Genomic DNA, 27,940 nt, shown 5'->3' with positions numbered 1-27,940 from the left:
GTTGCATAGGGCCTAATGGGGTAGAGAGGGAGCCCCCTCCCTCTGTAAACCAATTATCTATAGACTGTGGCATATTGGGGGTTAAATGGCCGGGAACAGTGCTAGCTTCAATCTGGGCTGTTTCTGCAGGGTGTCAGATGTATGTTACAGCTGACACCAGCTGCTGATGCCATTACTATGCCATAAATGTATGGCATGGTGCAGGAACATGCTACTTGCCATGTCATATATTTATGGTACAGTGTAGGAAGGGATTTTAAAAAAGCAACAACAAAAACCAAAACAAGGAAATCCAAATAATTAGTATATCCATGGCACTTACTTTATAACATGTGATTCCAATATGCTTTTTATTGGATATGATTTGGGCCCCGCTGGAGGCTGGAAAGTCTTCCCTCCTCTGACAACACTTGCACTCTTTGTAGGTCTTTTTCCATAAGAATCATTGGCGTGAGGTGGATATGGGTCAAATGTTCCTGCCTTCATGCCACCTGGCTGACCACAGCAATTGCAAGAAAATAATTTAATATTACTGGACAAGTTGTGGCAACCTGTGTATTTATCCTAGTACATAGCAACACATAATTGTCCACAAATATAAAGCTACAGCAGATAACTAATACAGACAAAGCCATTTTCCAGGACCCCCATCGACCAGCTATTTGAAGAGGCCATGGCGCACACATGGCATTTCAGCTGGAGTACCAATTCTGCCACCATGCAAGTTAATGTGCTGTGCTTGGTAAAGTATAAATAGGAGGCAGAGTTGATCAGTAGGTATCTCGGCATCCAGACCCCCACCAATCAAAACTTTGCTGTGTAACTATGACCTGTTAAATTTTTTTTGAAATGACAATAACACTTTACAGCATTGGCGAGTGATGTGGAAAGTTTCCATTAAAGAGAACTCGGCACAAAACATTCCCATGTGTTCCATTCAGGAATTCCATGTGTCAGTTTCATATAAAAAAAAATTTGTCAAGGGGACACACAAACTCCTAACCCAGTTATTGAGGATGAATCGCACAGGGCAAAGGCTTTTTTTTAGAGATTCAGTGATTTACCGGGCTCTCCATGGGTAAAGCTAGGAGGAGGCTTCCACCCAGCAGTCAGCCCGGTGACGTCACCGGCACTAATGGGCAAGCTTTAGCGCTGTCCTAACCTGTAAAGTGGCTGGAGCAGCGCTAAAGCCCGCCCATCAGTACCGGTGATGTCACTGTGAGCACTGCTAGGCGGAAGCCTCTGCCTAGCAGTGTAACAAATATAAACAAACAGCCCTTGCCCTGCGCGATACAGTGCAGAGCCAGGGAGAGCATCAGTGTATGAAATGCCCCAATGCTCATATCGGGGGCTGCCTGGGTGAAAATGGGGGTATGTCCGGGTTCAGAGCTGTTGATGGAAAGATAATTATCAAACTGTCCTCTGATACAGCCAGCAGATAGAGATGGTACTGATGCCTCCAGCTTATGAGATGCTGTGCTGAGGCATCATGGGATTGGTACAGATGTAGCAGATGTTAAAACAACACACAAGCTTATCACACTGGCTTAGTTTAACAATGTGCAAAGCTTGTCAGTTGTCACACTTTTAAGTTAACTAAGTTACACTGTGGGGTTAACAAGTAAGGCTACTTTCAGACTTGCGTTTTGCCTGATCTGGCAGGGATCAGCAAAAACTCTTCCGTTACTGATAATACAACCGTCTGCTTCCGGTATGAACAGATCCGGTTGTATTATCTTTAACATAGCCAAGACGGATCCGTAATGAATACCATTGAACGTCAATGGGGAAAGGATCCGTTTTCTATTGTAACTGAGAAAATGGATCCGTTTTGCTCCACATCCCATGATGGAAAGAAAACCGCATCTTGTTGCGGTTTGCTCTCTGGTATGGAAACGCAACCAAACGGAATGGAATGCATTTTGGAGCATTCCGTTCTGTTCAGTTCCGTTTTGTCTCCATTGACAATGAATGGGGACAAAACGGAAGCATTTTTCTCCGGTATTGAGATCCCCTGCCGGATCTCAATACCGGAAAATGTAAACGCTAGTGTGAAAGTAGCCTTAAAGGGAGTCTTTCACCTATACTGACCGTTTTTGAACACTAACAAAATTCTCAGCATTATAGTACCCATATGTGAATGCTACTTACTGTTTAGGTGTCCGTCGCTTATTTCCTTCAAAAAACACTTTAATCCAATATTCAAATTAGGTCTGAAGGTGCCCAGGGGCGGCGTTCAAGCGGCCGATGCCCAGCCCCCTTTTCGCTATTCATATAAAACCCCTCCCCTTTAAACACTCAGGCCGGCCCTAGGTTCTTCTTATTACCTCCTCCCTTCAGTGTGAAATGCCGCACCTGCTCATCCGAATCACCGCGCCTGCACACCACATTACCCATTATGGGCATCGGCATCCGAGCGTTTATTGCGCATGCACCAGCCCCAACATCCCGATCTAGCCGGCGGCTACTTCCGCTGGCTAGATCGGGATGTTGGGGCCAGCGCATGTGCAATAAAAGCTCGGAAGCCGATGCCCATAATGGGTAATGCTGTGCGCAAGCACAGCGATTCGGATGCATGGCGCAGGCGCGGCATTTCACACTGAAGGGAGGCGGTAATAAGAAGAACCTAGGGCTGGCCTGAGTGTTTAAAGCGGAGGGGTTTCATATGAATAGCGAAGAGGGGCCTTGGCACCTTCAGATCTAATTTAAATATTGGATTAAAGTGTTTTTTGAAGGAAATAAGCGATGGACAGCTAAACAGTAAGTAGCATTCACATATGGGTACTATAATGCTGAGAATGGTGTTAGTGTTCAAAAACGGTTAGTATAGGTGAAAGACTCCCTTTAACCCTCTGATGTGGGAGCCTGCTAGATATGTTGCTTAGCTAAAACAGAAATCAGGATGAAATCTCAAATTCAGATAGCATCTGATATAAAGCATACATGATAATGGGCTGCAGGGATGTGAGCGCTATGATGAAAAGTAGTGTTCCTACTGGAGGTCTTCATTAAAAAAAGTATCTTTCAAACGATGCAGCTTTATGCAGTTTTTAAAAAATTTACACTATTTGCTTATACTATAGCAAGGTGATCTGTCACACATTTCTACCTACCGCCTTAGCAGGTGAGCTTGGTTTAAATGGCTTCACATTAACTTTTTTCTCAGTCTTACTCTTCAGTGGTGGTAAAGACCTGTCCGACCGGTAGGGATTTATGTCAAAATATTCCTTCGGATAAAGGTTTAGTCTAAAAGCGCCACTTTTAAGTTTTGATTTGTGACTGTCCATTTCTTTCTATCATTGAAAACGCAAATTGTATAATCAGCGTATATGACATGGCGGTACATTACTAGACGCACATACACATACATTAATAAGACGGCTGTGTTTAGTAGCCAGCTGCCAATAGATATGTTATATGTATTTGCAGATCCAGGTACATATGGTGAGATCTGCTGGTAATTTGATGTTCGTGGTGGTCATACTCAGAAGATTCACAGGAGATGCTACTTCACTATGCTGGATCTGCAGATAAATATATCACGTCTATGGCCACCTTTAGTGGCATGCATACTGCTATACTGCAAGTAAAGAGATGCTGGGAGGCACATGTGCTCCCAATACTGCATAAAGGGGCTCCAACCAAACAAGGGCTAAAGAGCAAGGTCTCTTGATGGGTTTTTTTTGTGTGAGTGCAGGATATACAGTCAGGTCCATAAATATTGGGACATCGACACAATTGTAACATTTTTGGCTCTATACACCACCACAATGGAATTGAAATGAAACAAACAAGATGTGCTTTAACTGCAGACTGTCAGCTTTAATTAAAGGGTATTTACATCCAAATCAGGTGAACAGTGTAGGAATTACAACAGTTTGCATATGTGCCTCCTACTTGTTAAGGAACCAAAAGTAATGGGACAATTGGCTTCTCAGCTGTTCCATGGCCAGGTGTGTGTTATTCCCTCATTATCCCAATTACAATGAGCAGATAAAAGGTCCAGAGTTCATTTCAAGTGTGCTATTTGCATTTGGATTCTGTTGCTGTCAACTCTCAAGATGAGATCCAAAGAGCTGTCACTATCAGTGAAGCAAGCCATCCTTAGGCTGAAAAAACAAAACAAACCCATCAGAGTGATAACAAAAACATTAGGCGTGGCCAAAACAACTGTTTGGAACATTCTTAAAAAGAAGGAACGCACCAGTGAGCTCAGCAACACCAAAAGACCCCGAAGACCACGGAAAACAACTGTGGTGGATGACCAAAGAATTCTTTCCCTGGTGAAGAAAACACCCTTCACAACAGTTGGCCAGATCAAGAACACTCTCCAGGAGGTAGGTGTATGTGTGTCAAAGTCAACAATCAAGAGAAGACTTCACCAGAGTGAATACAGAGGGTTCACCACAAGATGTAAACCATTGGTGAGCCTAAAAAACAGGAAGGCCAGATTAGAGTTTGCCAAACGACATCTAAAAAAGCCTTCACAGTTCTGGAACAACATCCTATGAACAGATGAGACCAAGATCAACTTGTACCAGAGTGATGGGAAGAGAAGAGTATGAAGAAGGAAAGGAACTGCTCATGATCCTAAGCATACCACCTCATCAGTGAAGCATGGTGGTGGTAGTGTCATGGCGTGGGCATGTATGGCTGCCAATGGAACTGGTTCTCATGTATTTATTGATGATGTGACTGCTGACAAAAACAGCAGGATGAATTCTGAAGTGTTTCGGGCAATATTTTCTGCTCATATTCTGCCAAATGCTTCAGAACTCATTGGACGGCGCTTCACAGTGCAGATGGACAATGACCCAAAGCATACTGCAAAAGCAACCAAAAGGGAAAGAAGTGGAATGTTATGCAATGGCCAAGTCAATCACCTGACCTGAATCCGATTGAGCATGCATTTCACTTGCTGAAGACAAAACTGAAGGGAAAATGCCCCAAGAACAAGCATGGACTGAAGACAGTTGCAGTAGAGGCCTGACAGAGCATCACCAGGGATGAAACCCAGCGTCTGGTGATGTCTATGCATTCCAGACTTCAGGCTGTAATTGACTGCAAAGGACTTGCAACCAAGTATTAAAAAGTGAAAGTTTGATTTATGATTATTATTATGTCCCATTACTTTTGGTTCCTTAACAAGTGGGAGGCACATATGCAAACTGTTGTAATTCCTACACCGTTCACCTGATTTGGATGTAAATACCCTCAAATTAAAGCCGACTGCAGTTAAAGCACATCTTGTTCATTTTATTTCAAATCCATTGTGGTGGTTTATAGAGTCAAAAATGTTAGAATTGTGTCGCTGTCCCAATATTTATGGACCTGACCTCCCTCCATACCATCAGTTAAGTGTGCATGTTTTCTCAATAGGGAGAGGGGAATAAGTGATTAACATATCTGGTGGCATCTTATCTTCTCATGTGAGAACACAGGATCGGGCTTGTTGAAATGCCTGACAGTTCTTCCCCCCAGCATCTGCCATCAGAAGAGAATCGAGACACCACTGTAAAGTTTAGATGTTCAGGCAGGTCCTGCTGAAATTGGTGGGTTCAACCAATATGTATGCATCTAATATGTATGCTGGCGGGGGCCTACATTAGAAGTGGATGCTCATACAAATAGAAGTGAAAAAAGATTCAACAGCTCACGATCCTTATTCACGCTGCACGGGAAGGGACAATCCCCATACCAAAGTCCAACAGATAATCCCAGCAGACGTTCTTGCTTCCAATATGTTATATTCTTTATTTCATCTTCAAAAAATAACAAAATTACAGGACGCGCTTCGACGGGCCGAAACGCGTCCTGTAATTTTGTTATTTTTTTTAAAGATGAAATAAAGAATATAACATATTGGAAGCAAGAACGTCTGCTGGGATTATCTGTTGGACATACAAATAGAATGACATATGTATTATATATGTATTACAGTTTACTATAAAGGTGAGACTACCTCTGCAGTCTGGCAAGTGACAGCTGCGCAAAGCAGTAAAGCAAACCCTGTGTTGTCTTTTGACGCCTCTTGTGGGTGAATATGTGACACTGTGTATTGTCAGAGCGTACAGTGACAAAAACTGACATTCTAACCTATTTTTATTAGATTTTAAGTTTCAAAAAGAATTACATAAAACATCAAAGAATAAAGGGTGAGAAGGGAAACATAGAAGAAGGAAAAAAAGGTGGGAGAGGAAATTAGGTAAGAAAACATCATTCTGTCAATGTAACCTCCACTTACTAATGATAATGAAATAACCAGGCTGATAACTAGGGATAAGCGAATTTCATATTTTGAAATTCGTTTTCGCTTCGTGTTATGGTATTTACTGAATGGCATTATGGATTCCGTTACCAAGGACCATAACGCAAATTCCATGATGGAATGCATAACGGAATGCCTTTAGAGGCATTCCGTTATTCATTCCGTTATAATAGAAGTCAATGGGCTGCATAACGGATCCGTCCTGTTTCCGTTATGCAGGAGAGGACTCCCTTGCATAACGGAAACCGGACGGATCTTTTATGCAGCCCATAGACTTCTATTATGACGGAATGAAAAACGGAATGCCTCTAAAGGCATTCCGTTATGCATTCCATCATGGAATTGCGTTATGGTCCTTGGTAACGGAATCCATAACACTATTCAGTAAATACCACAACACGAAGCGAAAACGAATTTAAAAATATGAAATTCGCTCATCCCTACTGATAACCATCAGACTGAAAACAGCAAGCTTTGCTTTTCTGACATCTGGTGGACGATATGAAAACTGCAATATTTTAGATTTTTATTGTGCTTTGTGATTACATTTGCTATGATCTAATAATCATCTGCGGCTGAAATGAAAAGACATTTTTTTTCTTAAAAATAGATTGATAAAAAATGTAAGGAAAAGATAAAAATCATTGCTATCTGCTAAAAGTTGCCCCCACTGATCATCCTTTGTATGCACGTTTGTTAATCTTTTTTACTAACCAGTATCAACATAAGGGCCCTATTAGGCTGGGTTCACATCTGCGCTGTAAGCTCTGGCAGTTTGTTCCAGCAGAGTTCACCATATCTGGTTACCACCAGATACCACCGTGCACCTCTGGATCCCCATTCACTGTAATGGTATCCGCTGGTAATCCTGCCAGTTTCTGACATAATTGCCAGCTTTCAGCCGGACAAAAAATGTTGCGTGTAGTATTTTTTGTCCAGCTGAAACCTGGCATGTACACCAGATACAGTGACCGGATTACAACGCAGATGTGAACCCAGCCTTAGATAGACTGCACAATTTTCAGGCCACTTATCAGTGACAAGCATTCATAGGAACGCTCGTTCTTGATAGGTGGCCTGTATAATCAAGCAGACGATCAGCCTTTGATGGTTGATGGCCATTTTTTATTAGGATGAAAGATTTATTGGTAGCACATCTTCCTGTGTAATTAGGGATGTGCTACCAATAATCAATAGAACTGAAGGAGGGAGGAACAACTTCCTCATTCCTCCCACATTCAGTTTGCATTGGCCTGTGTAATCATGCATCGGTGCTCGCACTGCCAAAATATCAGGTAATACAGCCTTTGGTTAAGACACTGTATTCTGCCGATAGGAAAAGAGTCAAATGAAGAGAGTAAAAACCAAAAAAAAATTGACAGAGTGGACAACTGCTAGCCCTACGTGATTTTACCCTCATGAGCTCTTTGGATATGTCATAATTGTCGGAGGAATACGTATAGCTTTTGCCAATGGTGAGGTTTGGGTATCTGTAAAGAAGAAAGCGATTCGGTCATGAGCATGCACACTGTGAGACAAGTGATGTCAAAAAAGACTGCAATACATTACCCAAATCCTGTGCCTTGCTTAGGAGGGTTTGTGTAGAGATTTTTGCCTGGTGCAGTATAAGCTTTTCTTGGTTTCACTTCTGCACTGAGGGCTGGAACTGGACCACTCAGTGTCCCATAAAAGCTGCCAGCTCCAGATCTAAAATATCCAACAATAAAAACCAGAAATATAAGTAGTAGTTATACCTGGCATGTATCTATTTTAGCAATCTTACTATTACTGAACTGGGGAGAAAAGCAGGGGTACTAGTGTAGAGTGATGTGATCCTCAATGTGCGGTATGTAAGCCCAGGGGTGGACTGGGAACTAAAAGTGACCCTGGGAAAAAAGCTAAAACTGGCCCCCAACTTGTAGGTAGGTAGAAATTGACAGAAGATGGGGCAAAACCAGTAGGCGGGGTCAACAATACCATAGCGCAAAATACTGTCCCAGCAGAACCAAGTACCACCATGCAGCACGACATATTGCTCCAAAAGCCGCCCTCTGTGGTGGCCATGAATAGATGCCGTTTTCTGTCCTCCTCCTCAGGGCTGTGGAGCCGGAGTCGAGGAGTCGAAGTAGGAGGCAATTTTGGGTACCTGGAGTCGGAGTCGGCAAAAAATGAACCGACTCCGACTCCTACTAAATTTAAATTGGAATAAAAAATAAAAAAAAGGAAGTTTGAATGTCCCAATTCACAAAAAGGTATAATTAATTACCGTATTTTTTGCCCCATAAGACGCACCTAGGTTTTTGAGGAGGAAAATAAGAAAAAAAATATTTTGAACCAAAAGGTGTGCTTCTGGTGGGTTTTGAACTAATGGTGGTCTGTGAATGACACTATTATGGGGGATCTGTGGCTAGCACTGTTATGGGGGCATCTGTGGATGGAACTGTTATGGGGGCATCTGTGGATGGCACTGTTATGGGGGATCTGTGGATAGCACTGTTATGGGGGCATCTGTGGATGGCACTGTTATGGGGGCATCTGTGGATGGCACTGTTATGGGGGCATCTGTGGATGGCACTGTTATGGGGGCATCTGTGGATGGCACTGTTATGGGGGCATATGTGGATGGCACTGTTATGGGGGATCATTGTGGGGGTATCTGTGGATTGCACTGTTATGGGGGCATCTGTGGATGACACATATATAGCATCTTGTTAAAAAATATATACTGGGCACTCTCACTTATGTAGAATCATTTAATTAAAGACATGTAAGGTAAGGTAAAATCAATAGTTTTAAAGACACATATAAAATACAGTCAAGCAATATAAGAGCACATGGATACAATAAAATATATAAATATAGAATAAATGAGTGGTGGATAGGCTGGGGATGGTAAAAAATCAGTCCATACGAAAGTCAGAAAAATTAGAAGTATAGCCCCACTGGTGGCTTGAGCTAATATAATGGCTAGCTTCACAAAGTACTGTAAGGTTCACAGTCCTGATTCGCTGGAAAAGGGTAATGTAACTGTGATACAACAGAATTCACTTAGGTGAGTATATTTGCGGCGTCCCGCTAATACTCACTGTGCAGTGCGGTTCCTTATACAGGTAAACTTGGAAACAAATTCTTGTAATCAGCTACTGATGTAGCAACTGAAGGATACTCTGTCTTTTCTCTGTGCCTTTGCGATCCTCTGGCTGCCGCTCCGTAATGGCAAGAAGCCGGTCAGCGCTGGGACTAAAGATGCTTTTCCCCTCGTCGGTATGTTATGCGACACACTCCTCGTGTGTTTGCGACACACTCCTCGTGTGAGGAGCCCCCCGGAACAACCCCAAGGAGTACGTGCTTGAACTATTCAGAGCCGTGCGGCAATTCAAAGTCTTTGAGAACCCCGTGCCTTACTAAACCCCTGATACGTCGGGACTTACAAGCGCAAACACACGAGGAGTGTGTCGCATAACATACCGACGAGGGGAAAAGCATCTTTAGTCCCAGCGCTGACCGGCTTCTTGCCATTACGGAGCGGCAGCCAGAGGATCGCAAAGGCACAGAGAAAAGACACAGTATCCTTCAGTTGCTACATCAGTAGCTGATTACAAGAATTTGTTTCCAAGTTTACCTGTATAAGGAACCGCACTGCACAGTGAGTACTAGCGGGACGCCGCAAATATACTCACCTAAGTGAATTCTGTTGTATCACAGTTACATTACCCTTTTCCAGCGAATCAGGACTGTGAACCTTACAGTACTTTGTGAAGCTAGCCATTATATTAGCTCAAGCCACCAGTGGGGCTATACTTCTAATTTTTCTGACTTTCGTATGGACTGATTTTTTACCATCCCCAGCCTATCCACCACTCATTTATTCTATATTTATATATTTTATTGTATCCATGTGCTCTTATATTGCTTGACTGTATTTTATATGTGTCTTTAAAACTATTGATTTTACCTTACCTTACATGTCTTTAATTAAATGATTCTACATAAGTGAGAGTGCCCAGTATATATTTTTTAACATTATTTATTCACGTTAGAGGAAGGGCGGATCCTCTTTTACTGGCAGCACCTCGTCCAAATTTTTCCTCAGTCCTGTGCGTCTCATTAAACCTGTGTTATATATAGCATCTTATATTATGTGTCATCCACAGATCCCCCATAAGTGTCCCTGTGTAGTGAATGGGGGCCGGCATCTGTTTCTGTAATGGCAGCGGGGCCCGGTGCAGTCACTGTATTCTACTCGACCGGGCCCCACTCACTGTAGTATACGGTAATCATATCTAACTTGTGGGTATTGTTAAAGTATTCCAATCATCTTAAATCTAGCGCTGTACTACTTACTACTAACTTCTTGGCAGTCAGGAGGGCGGGCGGGCGCTCGTAGCGTAGCTCACTACGTCACGCGCCTGCGCCGCCTGCTTCATTCATAAAGTGGGCGGAGCAGGCGCGTGACGCAGATCAGATATGGGGGAATTGTAAGGACATAAGTGTGAGAGTATAGTATGGGTGATGTAAAGAAGGGTGTGAGAATCGATGTAAACAAGGCATCATACAAAGGGAGTCTGTCACCTCCATATGGCCATATACAGTGCTTACATTGTCCTGTAGCACACCTATACATGAATGTAATGGTACCTTTGTCTTTTTCTTTACACTTGCAGAAGCTGGAAAAACCATCACATTATACACTGCTAGTAGCCAGGGGTTATGACCACCCTGCAATCCAGCAGCAGTGGCCGTGCTTACACAGTATAGGAAAAAGCGCCTATGCACACTTCCATGTTCCCGACCACCAGAGAGGCCAGCCCTTTTTCCTATACTGTGCAAGCACGGCCATTGCTGCTGGACTGCAGGGTGAACTTAACCACTGGATACGAGCTGTGTATAATGTGATGGAAAAATTAATCAAGCCAGCAAAGAAGGCAATATGGACAATCTCAATACATTAGTAAGTGCCAATGATGCAATAATAGGGGTTGCAATAGTCACTATTGCGACCAGGCCCCTAAGACAGGGACGCACCCCCTCAATTATGTATCATCATCCTCCCTGCCCCGCCATTACCTCTGAGAGGCTACAGGTACTAGGCCTGAAGCCTATCAGAGACCGGCACATGCGGTGCGATGACATAATAATCATCGCGCCGCCTGAGCCAGGCAGCATACAACTCAGAAAACAGGGCAGAAGAGGCCTGCACCACATCACTGACAGTGGCTTGGAGGTAAGTATTAGGGTTTATTATTCTTTATTTGGCACCAAGCTGTTGAACCACCACAGGGGAGCACTACAGGGGCATTGTTTATACGGGCGACACTTGTACTGGCACATAAGGGGGCATATTTTTGTACTAGCACACATTATAGGGAGCACTATGGGGGACATTGGCTCTACTGGGGGCACTGAGTGGGGGTATTTTTTGTACAGGCACACAGAAGGGGGCATTTTTTGCACTTGCAAACATTATAAGGGGACATTTTTTGCACTGGCACACATTATAAGGGGCACATTATAAGTGTCACAAACCAGAGGGTATAACCCACTGTGCAACGTGACCAACCTCCTCTAAGGACGTTTAAGTGAACTGCTCATTCTTCCTATTACCCTTGATGGTGGGATAGACTTTCCCAAGAGGAACACCAGGTCACTACCTTTTGAGGAGGATTGGCACACAAGGCAGCTGGTCCAAGGGGGTACTAGTGCAAGGTAACAGAGGTACAGTCATAGTCAGCAGACCGAGTGGTAACTAGGAGCAACATTGCAGGACCGAAGGATGAGGCAGAGGCGAAGTCAAACAAGCAATGGATCAGGGCAGGCGGCACAGGTACAGGTCAGGCAATCCGGGTCAGCAACAGGAGATTCGAGGCAAAGCAGGTAAAGATCAAACAGGTAGCAGAGTCCAGAAACACAGGAATGGATCAGGTATACAGGAACATAAGCACAGATAACAGCAACCTTTGAAGGACACAAGGACCTTTGACGTTTAGGCACCTGGGACCAGGCTGGACCACTAAAACAGGTGCAGGGTGGCTGGGATTAGTAACACGGGTCACATGTGCAAAACCCTTACGTCACAGGAAGTGATGAGCGCTGGCCGTTCCCAAGGTGCTACAGGAAATAGGCTAGAAGGCATAGTGTGTCCAGGGTAGAAAGGAAACTGTGGAGCGGATTCCAGAAAGTACAGCATCTGCAAACACAGAGTCCAGGACTGGACAGTGCATGGAGAGACACCGGCAGCAGATCACCGCTGCTACCTGCCCTGTAATGCAGCTGGACGCGGGCAAAGACAGAGGTGGCCAGGGAGGGCAGTACTTGCCCGAGCATGGAGCCTGGGACCGCGGTGGTAAGTAGGCGAACACTGGCGATTCACAACCGTTGTTACAATAAGGGAATATTTTTTGTACTGGCACACATTATAAAGGTTATTTTTTTGTGTTGGCGCACATTAAAGGGGGTATTTTTGTACTGACACACATTAGGGGGAATTTCTCTACTGGCACACATTATAAGGAGAATTATTACTACTGGGTGACTATAGGGAAGATGATTACTAGTATGGGCACTATGGGGGCATTATTACTTTTGGGGTCACTGTTAACACTAAGTGCACTCTGGCAGAGAATTTTTACTATTGGTGTTACTTTAGGGAGCACTATTACTGTGGGGGGCACCCCCAACTTACCACAATTAGTTTTGAAGGACATTATGTTTACGACACTATTAGTTATTTTGTAGGGCACTGTGTGTCAATAATTATTGAAGGGGCACTATCTGTGTGGTACTGATATTTTCAGAGGGACTGTTTCTGCAGTATTGTATTGGGGAGCATAGCGGGCACATATTGGGGATGGCAGGATGGCAAGATGTGGTGGCAGAAGGTGGGAGGATGATGGAAAAGTAGGAAACTAACATGTCTGTTTATCAAACTCTGCAGAGATGAGACAAGGCTGAAATAAATTATCATAGCAGTCTGATCCGCGGTCTGTAAAGTTTTCCAAGTATGTCTGATTGATGGGAGAAGGGGGATTGAAAACATACACAGAAGTCCATGTTATCCTCCCCCCTGGTGATATGTATATACACTGCTCAAAAAAATAAAGGGAACACAAAAATAACACATCCTAGATCTGAATTAATTAAATATTCTTCTGAAATACTTTGTTCTTTACATAGTTGAATGTGCTGACAACAAAATCACACAAAAATAAAAAAATGGAAATCAAATTTTTCAACCCATGGAGGTCTGGATTTGGAGTCACCAAAGTGGAAAAACACACTACAGGCTGATCCAACTTTGATGTAATGTCCTTAAAACAAGTCAAAATGAGGCTCAGTAGTGTGTGTGGCCTCCACGTGCCTGTATGACCTCCCTACAACGCCTGTGCATGCTCCTGATGAGGTGGCGGACGGTCTCCTGAGGGATCTCTTCCCAGACCGGGACTAAAGCATCTGCCAACTCCTGGACAGTCTGTAGTGCAACGTGACGTTGGTGGATAGAGCGAGACATGATGTCCCAGATGTGCTCAATTGGATTCAGGTCTGGGGAACGGGCGGGCCAGTCCATAGCATCAATGCCTTCGTCTTGCAGGAACTGCTGACACACTCCAGCCACATGAGGTCTAGCATTGTCTTGCATTAGGAGGAACCCAGGGCCAACCGCACCAGCATATGGTCTCACAAGGGGTCTGAGGATCTCATCTCGGTACCTAATGGCAGTCAGGCTACCTCTGGCGAGCACATGGAAGGCTGTGCGTCCCTCCAAAGAAATGCCACCCCACACCATTACGGACCCAATGCCAAACCGGTCATGCTGGAGGATGTTGCAGGCAGCAGAACGTTCTCCACGGCGTCTCAAGACTCTGTCACATGTGCTTAGTGTGAACCTGCTTTCATCTGTGAAGAGCACAGGGCGCCAGTGGCGAATTTGCCAATATTGGTGTTCTCTGGAAAATGCCAAATGTCCTGCACGGTGTTAGGCTGTAAGCACAACCCCCACCTGTGGACGTCGGGCCCTCATATCACCCTCATGGAGTCTGTTTCTGACCGTTTGAGCAGACACATGCACATTTGTGGTTTGCTGGAGGTCATTTTGCAGGGCTCTGGCAGTGCTCCTCCTGTTCCTCCTTGCACAAAGGCGGAGGTAGCGGTCCTGCTGCTGGGTTGTTGCCCTCCTACGGCCTCCTCCATGTCTCCTGATGTACTGGCCTGTCTCCTGGTAGTGCCTCCATGCTCTGGACACTACGCTGACAGACACAGCAAACCTTCTTGCCACAGCTCGCATTGATGTGCCATCCTGGATAAGCTGCACTACCTGAGCCACTTGTGTGGGTTGTAGATTCTGTCTCATGCTACCACTAGAGTGAAAGCACTGCCAGCATTTAAAAGTGACCAAAACATCAGCCAGGAAGCATAGGAACTGAGAAGTGATCTGTGGTCACCACCTGCAGAACCACTCCTTTATTGGGGGTGTCTTGCTAATTGCCTATAATTCCCACCTGTTGTCTATCCCATTTGCACAACAGCATGTGAAATTGATTGTCACTCAGTGTTGCTTCCTAAGTGGACAGTTTGATTTCACAGAAGTGTGATTGACTTGGAGTTACATTGTGTTGTTTAAGTGTTCCCTTTATTTTTTTGAGCAGTGTATATATTACAAATAGATCCTGAAAGCTGTAAATCACTTTCTGTGTAGAGAACAGGAGCTTCTTTGTGGTGCACCCCTGCTCATACGCTGCTAGTAGTATGACGCTACCATTACACAGCTATTTTATGCCATTGTATTAGTCAACCTTTTACACTACAGGACTATACAAGTTCCAGAGCGGTTTTACTTACGGCTTTTTTTCCCCATTAGATGGGAGGAATGCTTTTCCTAAGTTCTTCTTGGCCTGCTGCATACGATACTGTCTCCTATGTTTTAATGGATCTGAGTAGGCTTCTCCTTCAAAAGTTCTTTTGAACTGTGTATCAAAGTAACCTCCTAATGTGTTTTCCATGGATTTGGCACCACCAGGAAGCATCTGTCTATTCTTACTTGCAGATTCATTAAATGGTTCTAAAATAATATAGTCATAGTTAGACAACTTCATAAACTACCATGGATTTCTCTTATTAATAAGTTCTGTTCCGACATTCAATTTATACTTACATTTTCAGGAGGAATAACAGAGTAACAGCAAAACACCATAACACAGAGATTTATTTATTTCCCAGAAATGTAAGTATTGATTAATAAAGACATGCGAGGAGATATGAAATGTTATCTCTAGATGTTGAAAATACTGTCCTATTATAAGTAAAATACACCATCAAGCAACATCATGTTTGAAAGGTGTCATATGTTTGTTTGTTTTTACAGAAAAAAAGAGTGGAAACCTTTACAGAAAAAAAAGCATTGGAAAATAAGTTTCTTTGGTGTTTTATGTAGATATATTAAAGGGGTTTATAATGTTAGAAAAATATGGCTAACTTCAATCAGATTCCACTTTTTGGGACAGAGCTGCATGAGTGGCTCTGTATCTGTAAAGAATCAATCTCATACAACCCTAGCTTAATTTATGGAGTTATTTACACAATCATTTGAAATTGTTCCTATTTTACAAATATAATATATATAAAATCTGATAAAGTTTACTTACTAGAACCGGGAGTGACATAATTGTCTCCTATACTAATGTAGCCCATTTCACGGAACAGACCGATCCTATCCATATCTGATTTTCCTTCTGTAGGCATTGTTGGAAGTGCAGAGATAACACGCCTTGTAACCTATGGGAGAAAGGTAATATGATTTATTGAATAAAGTTTTTTTAGGTCATTTTCTATGTCACTATCTGTTCTAATAATAAAGTGAAATATTGCTGCTCATACTGCTATTCCCATAGGCTGACAAACACTATTCTATACAGTTCACTTCTCAGCAGTCATTTCATTATCATCACAGGCAGAATTAGGCTGGGCTCACACTGTGTTTGGCCCTCCCTTGGCTTTTCTGTTGGGGGCTATGCTACCCCGCTATTCTGTCCAGCAGAAAAGGCAGAAACTGCAAGCAGGTCAAAGAGAGTCCAGAGTCTAGTCATTTAGACTCCATTTGCCTTGTTAAATTGAATGGATCCATTGCAGAATACCATTTTGGGTATTCAAAATGCCTTACAATCAGGGGTGTAGCTATAAGGGGTTCAGAGGTCGCTACCAGACCCAGGAGCCTGAGGGGCCCAAAGACCCTTGTGTCACATAAGAAGACACTGGTATTATAGAAAGTGCATGCTGGTCAAGTTACACCTCTGGCTGGAGGGAAGGGGTTAGGTCAAGAATTTGGCATGGGGGGGGGTTCAATTTTTGCCCTGCCCCTGGCCACAAAGCACTGAACTCTTGCACCAGGGCCCATGAGCCTTTAGCTACGACCTTGCTTACAATCAAGGTATTTCCTCTATTATAAAGCTAGTGATAACACAGGATCCACCACTGACAACAGGTGATGAAGGCAGCTCGAAATTTAAACACTGGAAAATGCGTAAATGGTGGTTGTATACAGAATATACGTCATAGCCCTCTCTTTGCTATACCATCTTCCCTCCTGTCCTGATTTAGCCTAATTGTGCTTGTTTGTTTGTTTGTCTGTCTTGTTCTATTTGTCCCCACGTGAGGGATTTATGGTAATTTTTAATATTTTTCTATTAAAAGTTATATTTTAGGTGGTTGACCTCTGTGACATATATTCTGTATAAAACCACCATTTACGCATTTTCCAGTGTTTAAATTTTGTTCTCATGGCCAGCTTTCTGTCGGGTACATTATTTACCAAGGACCTTATTAAAGAAGCTAATGACATTTTTTCTGATAAGGAATTGCCGGGCCTGTCGAACTCGCTCTCCTGCAAGCTCACCTTCACAGACTTATACGAGGAGTATAAAAATAACATAAAATCCTGGTGGGAAACAAAGTGCTTAGAGAGCTACCTAGAACATAAAATCGTCCCCCGTGGCCTCCGTATAGGGATCACACCCGCTGAGCGGATACGTTCACCGGGACTTTTGTCCAAATGGGAGCAGGAGCTGACCAATAGCTCTCTGAGACTCATGAACATACTGTCTGAGGAAAAGGTGTAGTTTGAAAAATCCTCTGAAAAACTCAAAAACCTTATTGAACTGGCCATCTCCTTTAAAACCGACCCCGAGTTCAGTAGAAGGGAGTCCTCTCTGCAAACCGCCGTCGAGAGATTTCAGGGGCAGATTAAGGAAAGGAAACATAGGCAGTTCAATAAGGATTTGAGAGAATTTAGGGAGAATAGGGCCTACCAGTTTGATAGGCCTCAAGCCCCCTTGGACACCGATATCTCATCCTCAGAACAGGAATTCTCGGACTCTGAGATGTAGGTGGTCCGAGGAAGGAGTAATAATAGACGGGGCCAGAGGGGAGGAGGTAGAGGCTATTATAAAAAGAGATGGCCGAGAGTACAAAACCAGAGAGGAAGAGGCAGCGATTATCCCTCATCTTCTCTACCCTCCTCTTCTGTATCTTCAGTGTCCAACCCCTTGCTACCTCCCACACAGGGGGATTTTTTAGCCAAAGGGAGGCCCTATCAGCTTCGAGCCCGCACCTAATTAATAATGAATCTGAAACTAGGGACCAACTACAGATTATTAATCTTTCTTCTAGGACACTGAGTGTAGCGGAGGAAGCCCTACTTAAAAAGGGGCTCTCTTTTGTTCCCACCACTAGGTTTGACCTGTTCACTTGGACGAAGGACCTCCATCTATTTTCCCGTAAGTTGAAGTGGCAGAAATTTATGAGAAATAATAACCATAGTACTTGTGAACAGCTGGGCTTGCAGGAGAGCGAGTATATCGATTTCAGGATTTTATGTGAATTACAGGAAGAAGGATCTCGCATACCGGGTCAGGGTCCTTTTACGGACCTTCGACCCAAGAGTAAAAAAGCACCCCCGCCCATGAACTACGACCACATTGAAATCTTCGTGTAGATGGTCACGAAGGAGATAAAAAGACTACCTCCATTGAAGTCGTACTATCATAATCTATCTGGCAGTGAGACCGAGGCCCTCCGTAATCTTGAGAGGGATACTTCTATAGTGATTAAGCCGGCAGATAAGGGTGGGAACTTGGTGATTCTAGGACACCTCCAATACAACCATATGTGCAAACAGCTACTAAATGATAGAGACTGCTATCGCGTGTTACCGTTCGATCCTACAGAAATCTATTTGGGAGAGCTCACATCGATACTGACAGATGGACTAACCAAAAAAGTCATTAGTGATGCAGAATTCCGCTTCTTGTTACCTAACAAACCACAGATAGCTACCTTTTATGGACTGCCCAAAGTCCACAAAGGCGTGTCCCCTCTGAGGGGCCGCCCTATTGCATCAGGAGTGGGCTCCATAATACAGAACAGTGGGATTTATATAGATGATGTCCTGAAAGGCTTTGTATCGTCTCTTCCATCATACACAAGGGACACGATGGATTTTCTGCGCAAAATTGAGTTGATAAATATCGATGCATCGTGTTCCCTTGCAAGTATTGATGTCGAAGCTCTGTACAGCTCAATTCCCCATGAGAAGGGTTTAATGGCATCTAAGGAATTTCTGAACACTAGAGCCGTCTGTCATAGACTACATAGTAACTTTGTGGTGACCCTCCTGGACTTTGTCCTCAAGCATAATTTTTTTCTCTTTAACGGACAGTTCTTCCACCAGCTCAGGGGGACCGCAATGGGGAGCCCATGTGCCCCCTCTTATGCAAATCTCCTCCTGGGCTGGTGGGAGGACAAAGTGGTCTTCCCAGATTTATACACGTGGTGGGGTGACAAGATCGTCTTCTGGACTCGATACATCGATGATGTATTTATTATATGGAATGGTACTCGGGAGGAATTTGATTTATTCATCAGGGTTCTCAATGCCAACGAATTGGGACTCTCTTTTACCTCAGAGTACCATCCAGAGTCTTTAACGTTTCTCGATGTCACCTCTACTTTTAGGAAGACCACGGCTACTAATAGCCATCATCCATCTAGTTTAAAGCGGGGCATACCCCGAGGCCAATATCTGCGCATGAAGAGAAATTGCTCAGATACGGAGGGTTTCCACCAGGATGCGAGGAAACTACAAAAAAGATTTATTAAGAGAGGTTATCCCCAACACGTCCTTAGGGATGCATTCCAACATGCATCTGCATGTGAACGTAACACCCTACTGGTCCCGAGAAAATCAAATAAGGAGGATAATGAGGTAATTAGAATAATCTCAACCTATGACACCATGAGCCAAGAAGTGAGAAACATTATCGGAAAATATTGGCCCAACTTGCTAATGGACCCGGACGTGTCGGATAAACTCTCCCCTCAACCAAGCATTTCATTTAGACGCGGTAGGAGCCTTCGTGATCGACTTGTCCACAGTCACTACACGGGGCCCGCACCCAAGTGCACCTGGCTCGATCGTAAGCCCTTGGGTACCTTTCGGTGTGGATCCTGTCTGGCATGCCGTAATGTGCGGAGCTCCAGACAGAATACCTGTACTGTTACAGGAAAAACATATGAGGTCCGTGATTTCGTGAACTGCCGTGGTAAGCGAGTGGTGTATTTGGCTCAGTGCACTTGTCCCAAAGACTACGTGGGGAAAACGCTTAGGGAGTTTTGGAAGCGCATCCTAGAACACCTAAATGACATCAAGAATAAAAAAGACACCTCCTTAGCCAACCACATATGGGAGCATCATAATGGAGACCCCCAGCTCATTAATTTTTCAGCACTCTAACTGATTAGACCCTCCCCGCGAAAGGGAGACTGGGACCGCAGGATCCTCTAAAAGGAAACCGAATGGATCTACCGACTGCGGTCCCAGACACCGGGTGGCTTCAATGAGCGACTCACATTTACCTGTTTTCTTTTGCGGACCCGAGCATTCCTTCTCTGATTACAGGGGATTCTTTTCCCGTCTTCTTCTCGTCCTCATACGACAGAAATTGAAATCGACACAAGAAGTGTCAAAATTCACACATCCAAGGGTCTCTTTTATTATTTAGACCCAGTATATTGTTTATCATCTTTAAGACAGTAATAACGCTCAAGTAGCCATTACCCCCCCTTTTACATATTTCTTATATGTCCCGCACCACCCCGTGTAATTTACGGATTGGGCACACTTCCGTCACAAATTCCCTAAATTGGGACCATGCATCTTGGGTAGACGGGATATTGTTAAAGGGTGACCCTTGCATACATGGATTCTGTCATTTCCTGCATACATGGACTCTGTCATTTCCAAAAATAATAATATATATAGGATCTTGTCATATTTATTCATATGTATATGTCACCAATACATATTTTCATATTCCTCATTGATCATCAGGGTTTCCACATCTGCTTTTAGGCACCTAGTTATTTAACTGGACACCCCCTGATCAGCGCTCCCTGCCCAGGCACACCGTTGCTGTGTTATGGGCATTTCCTGGTCTGTGGAACGCACGGCCATTTCTCATATTGGCGTGCGTTCCACAGGAACCAGCGATGTGCGGCTGGGACAGCGCTTCCTGGACGGTGGAGCGCACGGCCATCTTTGATCTTGGCGTGCGTTCCACACGTCCCTACAATGCAGGTAGCGCTCCTATTCACTGTGCAGGCGGGCCCATGGTGGAGCGCACGGCCATCTTGTATGTTCGGCGTGCGTTCCACCTGTACTTCAGTAATATGAATTATACGATCATGCCATGCCCCATGGGCACCATTTACCACATGGAGTCTAGGCGATCCACCTATTATTTTATTATCTTATATTACATCATCTTATAGGTGACCTATTTGGGTGATGGTATGCAGGGATAATTATGTGATCCAGCCCCCACTGTGATTGGGGAAGTGCTAATAGGGACCTCCTACTTAGGGTTTAAATGTAATGGCGCAGATACACACATTGGAGCCTCATCTTAGTGCCCCCTGGAGCACCTCAAATCGCCTGGACGCACTTCCTAAAGATAAGTACAGCACGTTTTATCTCTTTTTGAGGTTGATAAGTGCATTCTTCCGCCGCATGCTCTGCTTGATTGACAAATACAGCACCGTTGACTTATATTCTAGTACTTATTTCATAGCAAGTCCTGCTTTTACATCATTTTTGCTAATTGCATTATCATTGCTTTTCCTGTTGTGCGTCAGGCGTTTTGAAGGTATTTGCCTGGTGCTCCAGTTTCTTGGTCTATATCCCTCCTGTGGATTGTGTATGTATAGACTTAGCAGTGTGTCAGCACTGCACTGGGTTTTTCTCTAGCTGTCTCCTGACGAACCAAATCTAATGGGGAAACGCGTCGAGACGAGAACCTTTAATTTATTTTAAACAATCAATTCGGTATTCATACCTTACTATATCATATGACCTGGGCATCCATAAGGGTCTACTGTGTGTTATAGGGTTAATATTAGGACAGATAGGGCAGGCACGGGGACAGAGTGCTCCCACCATCTGGGTGCATCTCTGGGCTGAGCATTAGTAAGGGATACCCTAGGGTTTACTAGGGACCCTTCTTGCCTGCCCTCTCTTTGCTATACCATCTTCCCTCCTGTCCTGATTTAGCCTAATTGTGCTTGTTTGTTTGTTTGTCTGTCTTGTTCTATTTGTCCCCACGTGAGGGATTTATGGTAATTTTTAATATTTTTCCATTAAAAGTTATATTTTAGGTGGTTGATGAAGGCAGCTCGTCTGCTTACCCTCCCTGACCTCTGCACATACGGTATAGCCGGTTTCAGACTGTCATATTAAAATGTTTCCCAGTTGTGGCTGTCACACACTGGGCCATTTTTAATATGCAGTGAGGTCCATATGTCCACGTATGACACAGACCATGGTCTCCAGGTCTGTGTTCCATTAGACACAGAACAAACTAAAGCCTGCTGTAAAGACTGAGGGACTGTATGGCAAAACATTTATTTCTACGGGTCCGTGAGCAGCCTGTTCACACATGGAGGATAGCACATGAAAGAAATACAGGCGTCTCAATCAGGCCTTACACAAAACTCTCCCATAGAAGTCAATGTGTTGTTTTGTGGATTATTTTCTTACCCAGGTGTCTATTGTAAAGCTAATCTCTATTACAGGTTTTGCAGAATATTGTGTAATTTTTCCTCAATAATCATAAAAATAGAAAACAAAAACAGATTAGAACAAAGGATTATATTTCAATATGTTGTTTTAAAGGGCACCTGTCACCTAGAAAACACATATTAGACCGGCAGCATTCCCTTACAGCAGTCTGTAGCTGGACTCCACCGTTGTTTTTGTCCTTGGTGTCAGATGTGCCTAATGCCAGAAAGAAGACTTTCATTCCCCTGCCGCATCATGTAACTTAGCATTTGATTGCTAGAAGTTCTAATTCCTATCATGTCGGACGCAAGATCTAAATCTCGTGTACATGCCGCGCCCCCGTCTTGCGCATTATTCTCTGCCACGTGCATGAGGCACAGGCTAGCGTGCATAAGTGCGGCGCTAAACATTCAACATAATGCGCAGGCGCGGGAAAGACGGGGGCACGGCGTGTACACGAGATTTAGATCTTGCGTCCGACATGATAGGAATTAGAACTTCTAGCAATCAAACGCTAAGGGTCGGGAAAGGGGGAAGCAGCAAGCTTGACTTCAAGAGCCAAAGTTACATGATGCGGCAGGGGAATGAAAGTCTTCTTTCTGGCATTAGGCACATCTGACACCAAGGACAAAAACAACGGTGGAGTCCAGCTACAGACTGCTGTAAGGGAATGCTGCCGGTCTAATATGTGTTTTCTAGGTGACAGGTTAGTTAGCAAACCGCAAAATTGTTAGACAGTCAGGGAATCTGTCACCACGATTATGGACTATTATCTGCAGTCATGTACACGAGTAGTGCTTCACATATCGAACCCATTTATCAGAGCTCACCTTTCATTTTTCCAGAACACTTTAAAGATGAGCTCTGATTGATTGCTATGGGGAACTGAGACAGTTTTCCTATTACAATTTTGATAGGTGGGGCCCAAGGAGTCTGGATCACTATTCTTTATTTTCCTATTGACACTCCTTCCCCTGCTGTGCTAACAGAATGGAGAGGACTGAATGATGTGCTCACGCACTGCGGTCCTGACAATGTATTTCAGGGTAATTTTAACCACTGACAGCGGTCAGAATGGAAATTAAAAAAAGGTAGCAATCTGGACTCCTTAGGGGTCATTTAGCAAAACAGGTGTAAGGTAGAACTGGCTTAGTTGCCCATAGAAACCAATCAGATTCCTCCTTTCATTTTCCAAAGGAGCTGTCAAAAATTAAAGGTGGAATCCGATTGGTTGCTATGGGCAACTAAGCCAGTTTTACCTTACACCTGTTTTGATAAATGACCCAACTTATCTGCTACTCATGTATTACTTCAGATAATAGTCCAATATCCTAGTGACCAGGGGGCAATTGCGACTGGGCCCCTAAGTCAGTAGGGCAAACAGGGCCAGTTATGTATTGCCGTCCTCGGGAGTTGGCTGAAAGAAATCATCACGGTGGTCTGGTCTGAATGGAGAAGATAAGGAAAGAGAACGTCTACATCAGAGGAGACATCACTGGATGTAAGAGGTATGTGGTGCCGTATTAGGCCCCATTCACACAACCGTATTTTTGGTCTGCATCCGATCCGCATTTTTTGCAGATAGGATGCAGACCCGTTCATTTCAGTGGGTCCACCAAAAATGCAGACAGCACCCTGTGTGGAATACCTGGATGTGTGAACAGGAGCGTAATGTCCTTCCCAGGTGACACTGAGGCTGATGACTGTTAACCATACACTGAAGAGCGTACACTGTTCTGGAAACTATCGGCCTTGTTATCACAAAGCCGTGAAAATAGAAAGTGTCAAAGCAGAGGAATTATTTATCAGCAGATGTACAGCGAGCATACATTATTAACAGGGACTAAGGAGCACAGGGGCGTCACACAGAACGCACATCGGCTAACTATACATTTCTTCTGACACCTACTGGTTCCCTGTGGTCTGAAGCCACAAGAAGTGTCAGCAGATGACCGAGGTGGGACCCGCATCTATGGTAAATATTTGGCATATCTTATTGATATGCCATAAATGTCCAGATGGTAATACTCCTTTAAAGGGGTTATGCCATGATTAATGTAAAAAATGAAAATCAGACATCATATAGTACATGGCAATACCTTTCTAACAAAGCTAGACCCAGCCCTGTACTGCACACGGGTCCAGAGATCTCCACAGTCACTGCTCCAATTGCTCTGCTAGATTATCTGCAGTCTGCAGCCTGCCAGCTCGCGGTCGTGTCCTTTCTGCTGCAGCTCTCTCCATGTAACTGCCACAGCTTCTAACAGAACATACGGCTGCTGGCAGTTGAAGATGTAAAGTGAGGACATTCAACCAGCTCAGTGAGGTGGAGAAAAAATAAGGAAAAGAACAAACAGCAGGTGGCGCTGTACGGATACATTTTATAGCTTGCTGGCTATACCAAATTTTTTATTACAAGCAATTACAAAAGTATTTAGATCCAGGTGCTGGTTTGAAAACCATGGTAACAGTCAGGGGTGTAACAAGTAACCATGGGGCCCCATAGCATAACTTGGAATTGGGACTCCTTTCCACCATATCCACTTTCAGCAACATGTTCAGAAACACTTATGATTGGTCTCCCTAATCCACAGGGATAATGCACACAGATGTCACAGTACAATGATGTCTTAGTACAAGGATACTGCACATAGTGCTGTCACAGTACAGGCAGGGACGTAGCTAAAAGCTCATGGGCCCTGGTGCAAGAGTTCAGCTTGGGCCCCCGTCCCTCGGTGCTTGTTGGCAAGGGGCAGGGGAGCACATAGCCTTCCTGCTGCCTGAGGCAAACATTGAAAGGGTACCCCCTCATGCCAAATTCTTGACCTAACCCCTCCCCTCCAGACAGAGGTGTAAATTGACCAGCATGCACTTTCTATAATTCCAGTGTCTTATGTGGCACAAGGGTCTTTGGGCCCCCTCAGGCTCCTGGGCCCGGTAGAGTCTGCTACCTCTGCACCCCCTATAGCTACGCCCCTGAGTACAGGGATAATAAATACAGTGATGTCACAGTACAGGGATACTGCACACAGTGATGTCACAGTACAGGGATAATTCACACAGTCATGTCACAGTACAGGGATACTACACACAGTGATGTCAGAGTACAGAGATAATGTACACAGTGATGTCAGAGTACAGGGATAATGTACACAGTGATGTCACAGTACAGGGATAATGTACACAGTGAAGTTACATTATAGGGATAGTACACACAGTGATGTCACAGTACAGGTATAATGTACAAAGTGATGTCACAGTACAGGTATAACGTACACAGTGATGTCACAGTACAGGGATAACGTACACAGTGAAGTTACATTATAGGGATAGTACACACAGTGATGTCACAGTACAGGGATAACGTACACAGTGATGTCACAGTACAGGGATAACGTACACAGTGAAGTTACATTATAGGGATAGTACACACAGTGATGTCACAGTACAGGTATAATGTACACAGTGATGTCACAGTACAGGTATAACGTACACAGTGATGTCACAGTACAGGGATAACGTACACAGTGATGTCACAGTACAGGGATAACGTACACAGTGATGTCACAGTACAGGGATAACGTACACAGTGATGTCACAGTACAGGGATAACGTACACAGTGAAGTTACATTATAGGGATAGTACACACAGTGATGTCACAGTACAGGTATAATGTACACAGTGATGTCACAGTACAGGTATAACGTACACAGTGATGTCACAGTACAGGGATAAAGAACACAGTGAAGTTACATTATAGGGATAGTACACACAGTGATGTCACAGTACAGGGATAACGTACACAGTGATGTCACAGTACAGGGATAACGTACACAGTGAAGTTACATTATAGAGATAGTACACACAGTGATGTCACAGTACAGGTATAATGTACACAGTGATGTCACAGTACAGGTATAACGTACACAGTGATGTCACAGTACAGGGATAACGTACACAGTGATGTCACAGTACAGGGATAACGTACACAGTGAAGTTACATTATAGGGATAGTACACACAGTGATGTCACAGTACAGGTATAATGTACACAGTGATGTCACAGTACAGGTATAACGTACACAGTGATGTCACAGTACAGGGATAAAGAACACAGTGAAGTTACATTATAGGGATAGTACACACATTGATGTCACAGTACAGGCATAATCTACTCTGTGATGCTACAACATATTATAGAAACAGTGATGTCAAGTTCAAGTATAATGCACATATGATGTCACAGTATGGTGATAATAATGTGATGTCACAGCACAGAAGGGATATTGAAAGCAGAAGAAGTAATCAGGGGCCCATAGTAAAACTTAAAATGGGTTTGTATTACATTTTCCATGGCAGTGTATAGACTTCACCCCTAACTGCACCATATGCCTGAGTGGAGATGAGCCCCTCAGTTGTTGGGCCCCACAGCAGCTGCTATGGCTGCTACCTGGTAGTTACGCCCATGGTAACAGTCACTTCACAGACCTTTATGTTATATGAGGTGGCAGAGGCCTTGTCGGTGGGAGCTCTTAGCATTTAGACCCCGACCAATCCAAATTTTTGAAACACCAACTGTGACATGTCAGAAGTTTTTTTTTAAAGCAAGAGTGACACTTTAATTTTGCACATCATAGCCATGTCACGTGCACCCCTGTTTTTTCAGTACGTCATTTAGTCTTTATCTAACCTGAGGTTTGCTGTACTGCTGACTACCTGGCAGACATATTGGACTACATGCCTCTTAGCATAGCTCTCCAGCACACATCAAAAACGATTACAATTTGAGGCTCAGACCTGAGCAGGATCCACTGGAGAACCTTTACTTTATTATGTTAAGAAGAAACACAAGAGTGACATTAGCCTGCTCGCCCCTTAATGGTCAGGGGGGGGGGGGGGGGGGGTGAGTGACTGCTCTGGAGCTCTATAATGCAGCTCTTGGTGCAGTGATATTACAGCAGTCCACATCTGATGCCCCATATTACATGATGAATGGGCCAGTGACACAGGATCCTACTGAGTGACCCCCCAGTTTTAGGATGAGGCACAGATCAGGCTTGCTTTACACTCTGGGGTCAGGACAGCACCCCAATATACCCCCACAGAATAACTGTACCTGATCCTGTATGTCTCAAGCTCTAGCACCCTCCTCAGGTCTCTAGATCACTGCTCCTGACAGTTTGTTACCAGTGGTTGCCATGGAAACGGAATAGTTCAAGAAAGGGGGATGCCGGACTTGCCACTTGATTCTCACACAGTAACACAACACATTATAACATTACGTGTTTCTACCTAAAATGAATCAATGACATTAAAAGGCAGTGTTATATGTCTATAAGACATGTTTGGCTTTCAACGATAAGACACGGCCCATTTCTTCTGCACTCCCCGTAGAGTCAGTAGTTCCGCTCATGCTGTGCATTCTGGGACATGTAGTTTTGGAGTGTTGCGTGAATCTATCACGCATGCGTGGTTTGTATTCTACGTGTGCTGCAGAGAGGCGGAAGCGGCGCTCGGTAGACTAGGCATAGAGGAGAGGGAGCAGCATCCCGGAGACAGTCAGCATGGTG

At 44.1% G+C, this 27,940-nt stretch overlaps 2 protein-coding genes and 1 long non-coding RNA gene across 5 annotated transcripts in view; 2 read left to right on the top strand and 1 right to left on the bottom strand.

Annotated features, from left to right (window-relative positions):
* The window catches only part of C2H4orf47 (chromosome 2 C4orf47 homolog), a 43,257-nt gene extending 15,521 nt beyond the window's left edge, over positions 1-27,736 (bottom strand). The window contains exons 1-7 of the mRNA XM_040418753.1: positions 27,487-27,736; positions 15,907-16,036; positions 15,104-15,323; positions 7,838-7,975; positions 7,683-7,758; positions 3,114-3,293; positions 323-495 (exon numbers count right to left, since the gene is read on the bottom strand). Coding sequence (XP_040274687.1) covers positions 323-495; positions 3,114-3,293; positions 7,683-7,758; positions 7,838-7,975; positions 15,104-15,323; positions 15,907-16,003 — 884 coding nt within the window. The 5' untranslated portion in view covers positions 16,004-16,036; positions 27,487-27,736. The remainder of the gene's footprint in view (positions 1-322; positions 496-3,113; positions 3,294-7,682; positions 7,759-7,837; positions 7,976-15,103; positions 15,324-15,906; positions 16,037-27,486) is intronic.
* The window catches only part of LOC120990160, a 954,651-nt gene that overhangs the window by 550,605 nt on the left and 376,106 nt on the right, over positions 1-27,940 (top strand). The window lies entirely within an intron of this gene.
* The window catches only part of UFSP2 (UFM1 specific peptidase 2), a 34,260-nt gene continuing 34,152 nt past the window's right edge, over positions 27,833-27,940 (top strand). For all 3 annotated transcript variants that reach the window (XM_040418746.1, XM_040418745.1, XM_040418744.1), the window contains exon 1: positions 27,833-27,937. In XM_040418746.1, the coding sequence (XP_040274680.1) occupies positions 27,935-27,937 (3 nt within the window). In that variant the 5' untranslated portion in view covers positions 27,833-27,934. The remainder of the gene's footprint in view (positions 27,938-27,940) is intronic.

The sequence above is a fragment of the Bufo bufo genome, chromosome 2 (assembly GCF_905171765.1).
Source record: "Bufo bufo chromosome 2, aBufBuf1.1, whole genome shotgun sequence".
Lineage (NCBI taxonomy): Eukaryota > Metazoa > Chordata > Amphibia > Anura > Bufonidae > Bufo > Bufo bufo.
Note: the sequence above shows the minus strand (reverse complement) of the source record. Positions and strands in the feature narration are given on the sequence as shown.